Source organism: Eptesicus fuscus, chromosome 23, assembly GCF_027574615.1.
Source record: "Eptesicus fuscus isolate TK198812 chromosome 23, DD_ASM_mEF_20220401, whole genome shotgun sequence".
Lineage (NCBI taxonomy): Eukaryota > Metazoa > Chordata > Mammalia > Chiroptera > Vespertilionidae > Eptesicus > Eptesicus fuscus.
Genome location: NC_072495.1, coordinates 28122838 through 28138159, shown reverse-complemented (window position 1 = coordinate 28138159; position 15322 = coordinate 28122838). Strand labels below are relative to the sequence as shown.

The following is a 15322-nucleotide window of genomic DNA, read 5'->3' as shown; positions in this document are numbered from 1 at the left end:
ATCCGCACTTTTAACCGGTATCCGCATGTCTAACCGGTTTGCGGATTAAAAGAAAACATTGTGAACCAGCAGGCCCGCAGGTTCCATTCCTCAGGGTCAGGAGGCTCCCGGTACAGCCGCCCCACGGGGACGGCCCCGCCCACACCCACGGGGCGGGGCGGGGCGGGGAATGAACACGGAGCTGCCTCTTCCCGGGCCCTAGGTGTAGATTTCGCTCCTTTCTTAGAAATACCCACAGATGGTTCTTTTCGGCTCTTTTTATTTGCCTTTTTGCATTTTTTTTCTTAAAACAAATCATTTTTGGTAGCTTGACTGTGTTCCCGGTGGGGACTCCTGGCACACGCTCGGGACTCGGCCTGGGGCGCGGTCAGCATGGTGGTCAGCGCCCCCCCCCCCCCCCCCGCCAGAGCTCCTCCTGCGACCTTGGCTCAGCCCCCTCCGCGGCTACAAACCCCCGTTACACAACAAAAGTCCCTTCCCGGCTTCCACTCTACAAAATAAAAGTCCCTTCCCGGCTTCCAATGGGCCAAGGAGTCCATAGCGCGCCCCAGGCCACCCCCTGCGACTCCCCCCGCCCCCCCCCCCCCAGCACCCAGGTCGCCTCCGGAAATGAGGTGAGGGCCGGGCACGGGCCCTTTGCCCAGAGGGTCCTACACTGCGTCCTGGAACTTGTCCAGGTAGGTTCTCAGCTCGTGGGGGGCGCCCACGCCCAGGTCCGGGCCCACCCACGGGCTGTCCTCCGGGCCGCTGGGGACGGGGGTCGCGGTGGGGCCGCCGCCGCCGTCGGGGAAGGAGGCGAACTGGACCTTCCTCCTCCTGGAGGTGGGCGAGGGCGGGGGCTCCCGACTGGGGTCCCGGCCCGGCCCGCCCCCCGGTTCGGCAGCGGGGCGGGGCGCCTGGCCTTGCGCCCGCTTCGGGGAGCCGCCCCCGTTCCGCAGGAGGCGGCTGAGGTCCTCGCAGCCCGCGGGCCCGCGGTCCAGGACGGTCGTGCGCTCCTCGGGCGGCGGCGGCGGCGGGGGCGGCGGCGGGGACCCCCGGCCCGCGCTGTCCAGCAGCTCCGCCTCGTTGCCCAGCCACACCCAGTCGTGCGCGTGGGTCCCCCCGGAGGAGGCGGGGCCCTCGGGGGGCAGCTGCTTGCGCCGGTACCTGAGGGCGAAGGTGGCGCCGTTGGCCAGGAAGACCAGGATGGCCAGGCAGAAGACGCCCAGCAGCGCGTACATGCCGACCTCCAGGTCGCTCAGGCCGCGCGCGCCGGGCGCCGGGCCGCCGCCCGCCAGCCCCGCCCCGGCCGCCGCGCGCGGGAGCCCCCCGGGCCGCGCGGGGAAGTGGCTCAGGTCCAGCGGGATGTTCTGCACCTGCCCCGCGGCGGGCGCACGGGCCCCGGCCGGCCGGCTGTTCCGGGCCGCCTTGGGGTCCAGCAGCGACCGGGCCGTGGGGCCGCCCCTGCGCGCCGCCCCCTCCTCGCGCTCGGCCTCCGCGCCCTCGGGCCGCCGGTCGCTGGCGTGGTTCCGGGTCTCGCCCTCCGCGTCCTCCTCCGCCGCCTCTGCGCCGCCGCCGCCGCCGCCGCCGGGGCCCGAGTCCGCGTCCTTCGGGCCGAACTTGACCCGGACGCTGCCCACGCCCCCCGCCAGGACGCTCCGGCGCTTGGACTTCTGGCAGGTGCCGGCGATGCTGAGGTCCACGCGGACCAGCGGCCCCTGGCCCTCCCCTTCGGCCGCCACCACGGGCCACCCCGGGGCGCGCGCCGGGGGCGCGGACACCACGGCCTCGTCCAGGGAGGAGGCGCTCAGGGCGAAGTCCCGGCTGTCGTAGATGTCCAGGGGCGCCGCCGAGCCGTCGCTGAACCGCAGCCACGTGCTGACCACGGCTTCCTGGGGGGGGGGGGGAGGGGAGGGGGGAGGGAGGAAGGGGGAGAGGGGGGAGGGGGCGGGGGGGGCGACGACAGCCCGTTAGGGGACTGGGCGGGCGCCCCTCTGCTCTTAGGACACCCGCCCCCCCTTACCGCCCCTCCAGTTCCGGACCACGGCACTAAAGCAAGTGTGGGGGCCTAGATAGTCACCCCAAGACGTGCCTCTGTGGTATGCAGATTGCTTTGAGCTAAAGGCAACTTTTGAAACAAAAATATTTATTGATTTCAGAGAGGAAGAGGGAGAGAGAGAGAGAGAGACACCCATGAGGGGAGAGAATCACGGGTCGGCTGCCTCCTGCACGCCCCACACTGGGGATCGAGCCCGGAACCCGGGCCTGTGCCCTGACCCGGAATTGAACCCTGACCCCCTGGTTCATAGGTCGATGCTCAACCCCTGAGCCCCGCCGGCCGGGGGAGCTTAAGGCAATTTTAGCTTCAGGCTCAAGAGAAACTCCTGCCCCTCCGTTAACGACCCCGAGGGCTTGGGTGAGGGGCCTTGCCCATAAGAGATGGTCAGCGACGGCCTTTTCCTACCAAACACCTGCTCTTCTGATCACCCCGCAAAGACCCTAGAACGGAACCCAGAGGGCCCCACCCGCCTGGCTCAGGGGTTGAGGGTCAACCTAGGAACCAGGAGGTCACGGTTTGACTCCCCATCAGGGTACAGGTCCGGGTTGCAGGCTCGATCCCCACCAGCAGGGGGCGTGCAGGAGGCAGCCGGTCCAGGATTCTCTCTCCTCATCCATGTTTCTCTCTCTCTCTCTCTCTCCCTCTCCCTTCCTCTCTGACATCAATAGAGATATATTTAAAATAAATAAAATAAATAAATCAGGCAGGTGGGGACACTGTGGCCCATGTCACCCCAAGTCCCTGTGGGCGAGACGGGTGCTTTTGCCTGCAGTGCCTCGGCCTGCATTCTAGAAGGGGGTTCCAAGACCCCACCCCTGCCCCCCACCCACGTCCCCTCCCCCAGAACCAGGCCCGGGAGCCGCCTGCCCCTCTCCCCCCCCCCACCCCCGGGCGCCGGGCTCCCACCTGCTTGGGGGCCCGCAGCAGCTCGTCCGCCTCGGCCACAGCGGTGACCACCTCGCCGTTCCCCGCGCTGGGGTGCAGGGTGAGCGACAGCCCGGCCACCAGCTGGACGGCCAGGTCCGTCAGCGACACTCTGTCCTCCAGCACCGTCACCGTCTTCTCGCCCAGGATGGAGTCGGACAGAGGGGACAGCACCTGGGGGGGGGGGCGGGGAGGGCAGGACACGGGACAGACCCTCATCACACGGCTCCTGTGCCCTGTTCCTCCATCCCAAACGGCGGAGGCGCAGAGACAGGGAGAAGCCACAGTGCCTCGCTCAGCACTCACACGGAGAATCAGATAGTCACCCCCCTCCGCTCCCCCCCCCCCCCCCCCCCCCCCGCTGACACTTCGTTCTCTTTGGGAAATTGAAATACGTATTAAAACCCATTCTGGCCCGGCCGGCATGGCTCGGTGGTTGAGCGTCGACCTGTGAACCAGGAGGTCCTGGTTAGATTCCTGATCAGGGCGCCATCCCCAGTAGGGGGCGTGCAGGAGGCAGCTGATGGATGACTCTCATCATGGGTGTTTCTCTCTCTCTCCCTCTCCCTTCCTCTCTGAAATCAATACAAATATATTAAAAAAAACAAACAAACAAAATCAAAAAGGAAGAGTGGGTAGGGTGGGAATTGAGGGCAAAGACCCCCATGGCTTTGTCCTCTGTCCTGGAACCCCAACGTGTAGACACCCCCTGGAGGTCAGGGGCCGTGGGACGCTGAAGGAGCTTGTCGGGTGAGTAAATGGAAGAAGGACAGAGAGACTTAGGGGCGCATCCCCCCCAGCCACGGGGGGCACAGTGCGGGGACATGGGTGCTAAGTGAGGAGCGTGGTGGGGGTGGGGGGGGGCCCTGGGAGGGGGTGGGGATGAAGCAGCCGCAGGGAGCGAGGGGTCACGCCTTCTCCATTCTGTTCGGGAGGAGAACGGCCCTCAGCACTGGGCCAGCCTCCCCGTCCGGTGCCCCCAGGATGCCCCCAGGGGGACAAGCATTGGCCGTGGGGGCCCCGCCCACCTGGCCAGCACCCCCACCCAGCGCCCACCACGCTCAGGGCGGGGCAGCCTCCTACCTGGATGGTGGTCATCCCGGCCTCCCGCCCGACCAGGACCCGGCCGTCCAGCAGCGTGGCCACGCGCGGCGCCTCCAGCTTCATGAAGTCGGCCACCAGGTGGGTGACGTCCACCTGCCAGTCGGGGCCGAGCAGGAGGCTGGGCGGGGCCCAGGGCCCGGCGCCCTCGGACAGGAAGCGGGTGAGCACGCGCACCGTGGCGCGCTGGTACTGCAGGGCGCAGCCCCGGCCGCGCCGCACCTCCTCGTCCTCCTCCTGCTCCTCGCTGGCGTGCATGGGCCTGTGGGCAGGAGGGGGCGCTCAGGCGCAGGGGAGGGGCTCCCCGAGGCTCTGGGGCCTCAGGGCAGCGGGGCGGGGTGCCTCCGCCTACAGCAGGGCCTCTCCACGGGGCCCAGAGCCTCAGGCAGCTCCCCCTCGAAGACACTTATTGACGAACTAGAGGCCCGATTCCTGCAAGAATGGGCCCTCCTTCCCCTGGCTGCCGGCACCGCCCTCGCTCCAGCCCGGAGCCACTTTTCTGCCTTCCCACGCTGCCCAGAGGCCCGGATCGGCTGGGGCAGTGCGGAATGCCCGCCCGGCCGCTCCGTGCCTGTGTATGCAAATCAACCCGCCATCTTTGTTGGGTTAATTTGCATACTCACTCCTGATTGGCTGGCGGGCGTGGCGGAGGTATGGTCAATTTGCATCTTACTCTTTTATTAGTGCAGATAACAACATGAGCGCTAACGGTTCCTCAGCCCCCGCCGTCCCCTAAGCAGCTCGTAGTCACTGAGTCGGGGCCAAACTGAGAAAGACGCAGATCACATGTCACCTCTTACGGGGCACGCGGGACCTGCCAGGAGGTCTCCATTCCTGGCGTGCAGGAGGCAGCCGATCCGTGATTCTCTCTCATCATGGATGTTTCTCTCTCTCTCTCCCTCTCCGTCCTCTCTGGAATCAATTAAAAAATAAAAAGAAATGCAATTCAATGTTATCCAATAATTGGATCGTCACAGAGCTTGTCAAGCTCCTAGCTATTCCCAAACCACAGAAGGAGGAGAAAATAAACCCCAAACTCCAGTTCCCCGGGGGCCGCGGGGCTAAGACGTGTAACTTCCCTCTCATCCCTTCCAGGGAGGCACCCTCAGAGGCCAGTCCCCCCAAGGCCCGGGTCTGACGCTGACCCTGCCGCCGGGTGGCCCTCCTGCTGGCTGGGCCCTCTGGCCTTGGTGTCCTCGGAGGTCTGAGGTTAGGCCGGAGGACATGCGATCGCCGGGACAACAGCAGCTCCTACTGTGCGCAGGCCCAGCACCTACTGTGCGCAGGCTGCTTTCATGTGATGATGGATAAACAAAGCCACGGCCGTGCTCTGGTGTATCTCCCCCACTCCTCCCCGCCCACCCCCCCCCCCAGCGGGGCTCACCTCTTACTGTCCACGATAGGGACCCGCCAGCCCTTGATCTGGCTCAGCTCTGTGTCCGAGACCTCGATCTGCAGCGGCAGCCGGGGCACCCACACGGTGACGTGCAGGGGGGCGCTCAGGTGCTGGTAGGTGAAGGTCACCACGGCGTCCACCTTGCCCTTCATCTCCTTCCCGTTGACGAAGACGTAGTCGCAGCGGTCGGACACCTGCGCAGACAGAGAGGGGAGGGTAGAGGGGCTCGCGGGCCCGGAGGCCATCCTCCGGGTCGTCCCGTTGCTCACAAAAGGGCACAGGCTAAGATCGGGTTCCTCCCAGGCCAGACCCGGGGACAAGGAGGCAGCGCGGAGGGTTTGCTGGGAGGTGACCCTGGAGGGCGGCGCCCGGGGGGGGGGCAGCGTGAGGGGGACAGAGAAAGAGGAAGGGTCCGTGGAAAGATGCAGGAAGCAGCTGGAAGGGGCAACGCGGACAGGGTAGGACCCCATCAGAGGTCCCCGGGGGGCCTCTGACTGACCGTGGGTGCCCCCGGGACCTGCAAACAGAGGACTGGATGGCTAGAAGCCCCTCCCCCAACTTCGGTGATGGCTACGTCTCCTGGCAATCAGACTGGGTTATGTTCCCCCGTCTTATAAGACTGAAAAGTGGAAGTGGAAGTGGGTTGGGTTACAGGGAGACACCGTGACCCGTCGTGCGGAGCCGAGTTTATGGGACGCGACCGACACCGACCCCATGTGCCCGCATCAGCGGCCATACTGAGAAACCCTTGGAGGCAAGAGGGACCTCGGGCTCATCTTTGATCTCCTGGCTCCTCACACCAGCTGCTCAGGGGGAGCTCAGCAACGTGGATACTCAAGGGATGGATGGACGGACGGACAGATAGAGATGGGTGGATAGATGGACAGATAGAGATGGGTGGGTAGATGGACAGATAGACAGAGATGGATGGATGATGGATGGATGATGGATGAATGATGGATGGATGATAGATGGACGATGGATGGAAGATGGATGGATGACGGATGGATAGATAGATAGATGGACAGTTTGATTGATGGATGGATGGATAGATGAATGAATGGATGGATGGATGGATGGGTGAATGATGGATGGAAGATGGATGGATGATGGATGGAAGATGGATGGATGATGGATGGTGGATGGATAGATAGATGGACAGTTTGATTGATGGATGGATGGATAGATGGATGAATGATGGATGGATGGATGGGTGAATGATGGATGGATGATGGATGGACGATGGATGGACGATGGATGGAAGATGGATGGATGATGGACAGCTGGATCGGTGGGTGAGCAGGTCCTTCCCTCATGGGCACACCCACTTCCAGACAAACAAGAATCTTGGGGTGAGGGGAGCTGTGGCGAGAGCCTGAGGCAAGAGGGAGCCGAGAGCCGGGGAAACACGGGAAGTTAACTTGGAAACTGCTGGACAGCACTTCTGCGCGTCTGCTGACTCCTCGGGATCACCGCCTCCTCGGAGGACACAGGTACAGCGAGTTCCTGTGATGGAAACGCATGCCCTGCAGTTCTGCGGGAACGCGTCTGAGTTAATGAAGTCATTCCTGGCGCCGCCACAGGGGCGTTCCCACCCTGAGCCGCAGCGGCCACGTTGCTGATCTGTCTCCGTCCAACCCCCGGCCCGGCCCGAGCGCTCCCACCCGGTGCAGAGCCAGGAGCTCCCCCGCCCCCTCCCTCTCCCCGGCTCCCGGGAACGACGGACAGCTGCTCTGGGCCCACGTCCACCCTCACCCCCTCACACTGTGTTTGCAGGGGCAGCGGGAGGGCTGGGCTCAGCAGCCCCCGTCTGCGGGGACCGTGGCCGGGAGCTGGTGGGCGGGTGCAGCCGATCCATCTCGGGCTGAGGGTCAGGCACGGCTGTAAAGTGTTTACACACCGATCGAGGGCGGAAACCAATTCCAGCCGCCGTCCCAGGCTCGTCATTAGCGTGGAGACCGGCCTGGACGAGAGTGATGTCCGTAATCATTTCTTTAATCAATGTTGCAATTTACGGGCCATTGACTCCCTCGTTTATTACCTTCCTGGCTCTGGCGGGAGGGAAGCGGCGGCTCCCGGATACATAAGTGATTACGAGGAACACGGAGGGCGTGGCGCTGCGGTGTGTGGGGGGGGAGGGGGCTGCGGTGCGGGGGGGGGGGGGGGGGGAGGAGGGGGTTGTACCTGCTATTCCGATGGGGCCGTAAAGGCCTGGGGAACCTCGGACACACTCATCCCCGGCCGAGTGGCCGAGGCGGGAACCACGGTTTCCCACAATGAGCTGCCTCCTCTGCACCAAGCAGCCCAAATCCACCGGTTTATTTATTTATTTTTTAATATATTTTTATTGATTTCAGAGAGGAAGGGAGAGAGAGAGAATCATGGATCGGCTGCCTCCTGCACGCCCCACACTGGGGATCGAGCCCACAACCCGGGCCTGTGCCCTGACCCGGGAATAGAACCCTGACCTCCTGGTTCACAGGTCGAAGCTCAACTACTGAGCCACACCAGCCGGGCCCTGGGTCCCTTTATGAGGGCGCTAATCCCATTCATGAGGGCTCCACCTCACCGCCTCATCGCCTCCCGCCGTCCCTCCTCCCACCACCACCTCGGGGGTCAGGACCCCAGCCTAGGGAATTGGGGGGGGGGCAGGGACACAGACATGGGGGCCCTGACCTATTGCCGCCATTGTTCGTTCTGTTGCCTTAAGTTACATCTTTGTGGGAGCGACGCCCCGCGTCCTGCCTCCAGATACCCAACTGCTCAGGCCACCCCTCCGCTCGCAGCTCCAACAGCCCCCAAACTGAACATGAGCCCGGCCGCACGGCTCAGGGGCTGAGCTACGACCTAGGAACCAGGAGGTCACGGTTGGATTCCCCGTCTGGGCACAGGCCTGGGTTGCAGGCTCCATCCCCACCAGTAGGGGGCGTGCAAGAGGCAGCCGATCCATGACTCTCATCATCGATGTCTCTCTCTCTCCCTCTCCCCTCCTCTCTGAAATCGATAAAAATGTATCTTAAAAAGAAAACCGTTCCGAAATCAAACTCCTGCTGCAGGGTTTTTTTCTTGCCCCTTGCGGGGTGGGGGGTGGATGGGAAGGGAAATGAAGTTCCGAGACAGAAACGGCAGATTCCCAGGCCTCGCACCCGAGCTGTGTCCCCGGCTCTGAGAACCACACCCCTGGCGAGACCCACCCAGTAGGGCTGCCTCGTTGTACGCCTGCGATGCGGTCTCCCCACCCTCCCACCCTCAGGCCTTTCTGGAGTTTCCTCGCACGTAATCACCCCGGAGAGACAGAGAGGCGTTCTCTGACGTTTCCTCTTAAAACTGCGACTCTCCCAGCCCCCCCCCCCCCCCCGGCTCCATCTCCCCCTTTTGCCCCGGCCGCCGTGCCCGCTCTCCGTCTGACCCGAGTGGTTTGGTTACTATTCCTCCTCTGGCGCGGACCCTCACCAGGGACCAGGGCTGTCTGGTGCAGTGTTCTAACCCTCGTGACCGGACCAGCACACAGTAGGTGCTTCGCGCAGCGTGCGCTGGAGAACGGAGGAAGGAACCGGGCCTCGTGGACCGGCGGCCCTGCGCCCTGTTTTTAAAACAGCGAATGCGTTCCCGGCGTTTGAAAAACCCTGGCGTCCAGGTTTGTTACCAGCCCGACGCCTGAACGCACCTGAGTTCTCTGCCCGGGGGGTCCTGCTGGTCCAGAGACCAGACGGGAGGGTTGGGGGGCTGGAGTGATGGGCCGCCATCCAGCCCCTAAGATCCCCCCCGCCGCCCTCGGCCCGGCTGGCTTTCCGCATCTCACCGCTCCTCCGGGCCACAGACCGTGTGCGGAGCGTAAACCCCGCCCGGCCAGGGGCCAGGGGTCAGGGGCCAGGAGCCGGCCTGAGCTCTGTCCGGGGTGCAGGCTGCAGGGGTTGCTGGGGAACCCTCCCCCCCCCCCGCACACACACCACGGGAGCCTGCGGGCGGCTGATTTCTTCCTGATCACAACTGCAAACAACCTGCGGGGCCTCGATGGAGAATTAAGTGGCCAGAAACGGTCCCAACATCCCCAGGGCGGCGTGTTGTCAAGGCAACCGCAGCGGTGGCTGCTGGAGAGGAGGTGCCGGGGACGGGGCTCTCCACACGCGGCCCCTCGGCACGCCCGCCGCCCGCGAGTGTGGGCACAGGCACACGCACCCGCCGGGGCTTCCCGCGGTGACGGGGGTCGGCCGGCCACGGGCAGGGATTCTCCGCGGGGCGATGTCTCCCCCCGGGGGGGGGGGGGGTTCCTGTCCAGACACAGTGGGTGGGCTGGGGGCATCTCCGGGGTGGAAGGCAGGAGCGCTCCCCAACTCCCCACAGTGCTCAGGGCGGCCCCGCACAGAGTCACCCGGGGCAGGAGGTCCGGGGGCCCCGGGGCAGAGCCCAGCTCGGAGGTCAGCCCTTTGCCGTCCAGCACGGCCGCCCCTCGCCACACGCGGTCCAGGGCACCGGCCGGGGCTGCAACGGAGGGGTGCCCCACGCCTCAACACACACGTGAACCCTGGCCAGTGTCACTCAGCGGTCAGAGCGTCGGCCCACGCACCGAAGGGTCACGGGTTCGATTCCCGATCAAGGGCATGTACCCGGGTTGCAGGTTCCATCCCAGGTCACAGCCAGGGCGAGTGTAGGCAACTGATGGCTGTGTCTCTCTCACATCAATGATTCTCTCATCAATGTTTCTCTCTCTCTCTCTCTCTCAATCTCTCTCTCTCTCTCTTTCTCTCTCTCTCTCTTTCTCTCTCTCATCAATGCTTCTCTCTCTCTCATCAATGTCTCTCTCTCTCTTTCTCTCTCTCATCAATGTTCTCTCTCTCTCTCATCTCTGCTCTCTCTCTCTCTCTCCCTCCATCCCTGCCTCCCTCCCTCCCTCGCTCTCTAACAGGCGACAGGAACGCACCCCCGGGGCGGACTGACCACCACAGAACCCCTCACCTTGAGGACGGCCTCGTCGGCGGCCTTGCACTCCACGGCCTCGGAGATGTCCGTCACGGCGCCGCTCTCCTCCACGGACACGGCCCGGAGCGGCAGGGCGACCGCCTGCCCCGTGAGGATGGCCGTGTTCAGCAGCTCCGTGTCCTGCGGGGACCACACACCAGGGTCTGGGGGCTGCGGTGGCCGCGCGGGGAGCCCGCCCGCTATGTGGACGCGGCACCCAGCCCCCGCCTCCGGAACGCGGCAGAGCGCCGTCCTCGGGGACGGTCGCCCGAGAGCGTCGAACAGCGAGCTTTCCGGGCACCGAGGGTCGCCTTCCTCTCTCGCAGCCGCCCTGTTCGCGGCAGCGCTCAGACCTGGAGCAGCGGGTGCCCACGGGGGGCGGGGGGGAGGGGAAGGGGGGAGCTGTGGTAACGCTACTCCGTGGAAGACTGTGCAGAGCAGAAGGCATCTCACCCTTAGAGACGGCCTGGAGGGACCTGGGGAGTATTTTTGAAAAAATATTTTTATTTATTTTGTTCATCGTCACCCGAGGATATTGTTACATTGGTTTTTAGAGAGAGAGGGAGAGACAGAGAAACATCGATGTGAGAGAGAGTCATGGACTGGCTGCCTCCTGCACGCCCCACACTGGGGGTCAGACCGTAACCTGGGCCTGTGCCCCGACCGGGAATCGAACTGTGACCTCCTGGTTCAACCCCTGAGCCAGGCGGTCGGGCCCCGGGCACAATTTAAAGGCGTAACATTGCATTGTCTTTGGGGACAGGCCCCAGCCCCAGCCGGACCGGAGGAAGCCGGGTGCGGGGCAGGCGGGGCGCGGACACCACCTGTCCTGACCTGCAGGAGGCGCTGCAGGCGGCACGCTCGGCCCCTGCTCCCTGCGGCCCTCTGAGCCCGGACACACCCGTGGACAGACCCGCTCAGGGCCTCCGGGACGCGGCCGGGCCGGGCCGGCGCTCAGGGGAGCTCCCTGCGTGACTAAGTGGCTTCTCTCGGCTCCGGCTGCGCCTCCCTCCCGCCCAGGACACCCCGGGGAGCGGCTGTGCTTCGCTGGAAAGAATCCATGGGAGTCCGGCCTTTAAATCACTGTCGTTTCCAATTTGCACGGAGCCCGAGGCTTGTTATTCGATTCGCCCTCCTACATGCAAATCGGCTGCGCGTCTTCTGCGGTCGGTCGTACGGACGGCGTCTTTACCGAGATCGAGAGCACAGGCTAACTTCCCGAGCCTGAGGCACCGGCCACGGGACGGGCACGTGTCGCCGGAGCGGGTTCTCACGCGGAGAAGAGGCGCGGGTGGAATAGGACGCAGCCGCGAACAGGAGGGAAGCCCGGGCGCCTGCTACAACGTGGAGGACGCGTGAGAACCTGGTGCCGAGTGAGCCACGCCGGACACGGAGAGACACGTGTTGTAGGATCCCACTCCCCGCGCCGGCCCCACGAGCCAGGGTCCCGGCCAGCGGCCTCAGACGACCTTCCTCCAGCCCTGTAGTGCTGTCTCCTGCACGCCCCCTACTGGGGGTCAAGTCCGAAACCCGGGCCTGTGCCCTGACGGGGAATCGAACCGGGGACCCTTCAGTCCGCAGGCCGAGGCTCTGTCCACTGAGCCGCACCGGCCAGGCTCCCCGGCCGTCTCTCTGCAGTGCCTCCCAGAAACCTCAGCACGGGGAGCGGTGCGCCGAGGAGGACCCGCTGGGAGCCGCTGGCGGTCAGCATTCTGATGGGACCTGCTGGGAGCCCGCCTGCCCGCCCGCCTGCCCGCCCGCGCCTCGGCCCAGCAGCCGCCCGCCCGGAACCCATCACGGCGGCCCGGCGGCCTCGACAGGCGGCCTCGCTCCCGCTCCCGATGATCATAACCGTCATTATGATAACGGATGCTCTCGCCCCTTCCTCCTCTACTGCGGCTGCTGTAAACCTCCCCAAACCGGGAGGCTTAGCACACGGAGATTTATCCTCGCTCCGGGCCGGGGGCTGGGGGCTGGAAATGGAGGTGTCCTCGGCCTGACTCCCTCTGAAACCCGCAGGAAACGGCTTCCCTCGCCGCCTCTAGCTTGGGGGGGGGGGCGGGGGGCAACCACCCTGGTGTCCCCCCGACTGGCAGAGACATTCTTCTCTGTGTGTGTCTGTGTCCAAATGTCCCTTTCTTTCTTTTTTTTAAAATATATTTTATTGATTTCCGAGAGGAAGGGAGAGAGAGATAGAAACATCCGTGATGAGAGAGAATCAGGGATCCGCTGCCTCCTGCACGCCCCCTCCTGGGGATGGAGCCCGCCACCCGGGCCTGTGCCCCTGACCGGGAATCGAACCCTGACCTCCTGGTTCACAGGTTGACGCTCAGCCCCTGAGCCACGCCGGCCGGGCTTATTTTTACTTTTTAAAAAATAAATACACGGGGACGACATGGTTCATACAAGGACGTAGCTTCCGAGTGTAGCAATTACTTTTTATGCGGCTCTTCCGTGGGTCTCTGTGGGGGTGCCCGGACGGCCAGACCCCCAAGGTCGCGGCTCTTGCCAAGGTGACCTTGGGAGGTCCAGGCACGTGGGTTTTCAGCGCACACGACCCTGCTCGCCGCCTTGCTCACAGGAAGTTACAAACCAGCCTCCCCCCCCCCCCCCCCCCCGCTCCCCCCCGCTCCCCGCTTCCCTACGGGCAGTTCCCGCCCAGAGATGGGACCTCGCCACCGTCCCCCACTTAGCAGCTCAATCCTGCGAGTGGCCGCCGGGCCCCCACGCCCCGCTCCCCGAGGACCCGCAGAGCTGTCCGCGGCCCCAGGCCCATCGTCCGGGCTCCGCACGGCGGGGAGACGCGGCTCCCACCTCATTTACTTCCAATTCGCTCACAGCGCCATCGGGGGCGCGGGAGCCCGGCTCACTTACCCGTCAATTTGCTGCTAATGCCGGATGGAGACACCGCTCCGAAGCCCTCACTTAAGACAAAGAAAGCAATTCCCTGCGCGGGGGCGCGCGGGCCTCCACGCCGGGGCGGGCGCGGCGAGCCATTACCCAGGAGCCTCCGCTGGGAGGGCGCACCGATTAGGGGGCACCGGTTCCCAGAGAAACGTCCTCCTTTATTTTATTTATTTTGCAGCCTCGTTGAGAATGGAGTCGGCGGAGACATAGGGGGGCGGGGGGGGGGGGGGCAGGAGCAGGGTTACAGTTGTGAGTCCAGGAAACAATGGATCCTTGTAGCATGGCCGTCGTTTCAAAGTGTATCTTCATCGATTTCAGAGAGGAAGGGGGAGGGCACGCTGGAGGGGAAATTGCTTGGTCCCCACCCCAGCTTTTACCCAGGGGCGTTGGGGGCCCAGGAATGAACTCTGGGTAACGCCGGCAAAGAGGGGAGTGGCCACCGGGATCTCGGGGTGTCTGATGGTCGGGCTGGGGGGTGGGGCGGGCGCTGAGATTAGGCCCGGGCATCAGGCATGGGGCATGGGGCATCGGGCATCGGTCTGGGAGATGCTCAGGAATGAAGGCCAGTGACTTCTCACATCCGGCACCCGACGAATTCCCCGCTAGCTGTTGGCACAGGAGACTCCCGCTGCCCTTCAGCACGGCCTGCCCAAATGCACCCCAAAATGATGGAGTGAAAATGCACCGTCTACCGCAGGCAGAAGGGATGGAGGACGCTGCCCCCTGGTGGCAGAGATGGGCGATGCGCCACCTCCCCGCGCAGGGAGAACTATTACTGATTTTTTTTTTTTTTTTTTTGAACCAACACCGGTCACAGCCCCGCCCCGAACCCCCGCTGGCTGGTCCAGGGCGCGTTGGAGGTAAAACAGACCCACGGTACAAGGCAGCCATGTTAACGGACCGGTCCCCTCGCGACGCCGCAGCCCATCTCTGCTCCTGCCGGGGGTCCAGGCCAATTGCCCGGCTGACCTCCGTCGCCACAGGTTTGCCTCGGAAGAAATTTCATAAACGGAACCCTACTGCAAATTCTCTCTCGAATGCCAGGGAAGGGAGAAGGGAGGGGGAGAGAGAAACATCAATGTGAGAGAGAACCATGGGCCGGCTGCCTCCTGCACGCCCCCCACTGGGGATGGAGCCCGCAACCGGGGCCTGGGCCCTGACCGGGAGTCGAACCCTGACCTCCTGGTTCCTAGGTCGACGCTCAACCCCCGAGCCAGGCCGGTCCGGCTCCACGCCCTTTAATTGGCATTTCCCAGCGATGCGCGACGCTGGGCATTTTAATGCTGCTAACATTTCGGATTTAAATAAATGCCTTTGGTGAGTCCTGGCTCGAAGCCACGGAGACGCGGCTCAGACATCGAATTTCATCCTGACGTTGAGAGAATTTAAAGAGGAACCAAATCGTAGGACGGTGAGAAGGCAGGCGCGTTGGCTCATCCCCAATAGGAGGGGGGAAAAAAAAAGAAGAAGAAGAGAAATCTGAAGAAAATGACAAGGGTCATCGGAGGCAGCCGACGGAGCACGCACCTCCGTGATTTATGCCGCCGGCGTTTCCATTAATTATTGACATACATGCAATTAGGAGGATCCTGCCGGTCCCCGCGTCACTTTTCCTTGTAAAACGGGGACAAAAATATACAAAATGGCCTCTTGTCTGGGCCAGCCAATCCCGCGTCTGAGTAATGAGATGGCCGGACGCCCAGGCCGGCCAGCAGGCCCTCGGCGGCGGCGTGCCCCGCGCTGCGGGCCAGGCGGCACGGCTCCAGCCTCCCTGCCGCCCCCTGCTGACCTCCCGGACGAATGCAAACCTTTTGGCAATGGGTGGAACCTATTTCCGGTTTCCTCTGCCCCCTGCCCCCCCCCCCAGCCTTACAGATTTAAATTTTTTATGTTTATCCTAGAGGCCGGTGCACACATTCGTGCACGGGTGGGGTCCCTTGGCCTGGCCGGCGATTGGGGCCGATCAGGGCCATCTTGACCAGTCCCAATTGGGGCCG

At 64.1% G+C, this 15322-nt stretch overlaps 1 protein-coding gene across 1 annotated transcript in view; it reads right to left on the bottom strand.

Annotated features, from left to right (window-relative positions):
• Positions 1 to 650: 650 nt before the first annotated feature.
• TMEM132C (transmembrane protein 132C) overlaps positions 651 to 15322 on the bottom strand; it is a 72621-nt gene continuing 57949 nt past the window's right edge. The window contains exons 5-9 of the mRNA XM_054712420.1: positions 10416 to 10559; positions 5448 to 5653; positions 4046 to 4325; positions 2945 to 3136; positions 651 to 1871 (exon numbers count right to left, since the gene is read on the bottom strand). Of these exons, the coding sequence (XP_054568395.1) occupies positions 651 to 1871; positions 2945 to 3136; positions 4046 to 4325; positions 5448 to 5653; positions 10416 to 10559 (2043 nt within the window). The remainder of the gene's footprint in view (positions 1872 to 2944; positions 3137 to 4045; positions 4326 to 5447; positions 5654 to 10415; positions 10560 to 15322) is intronic.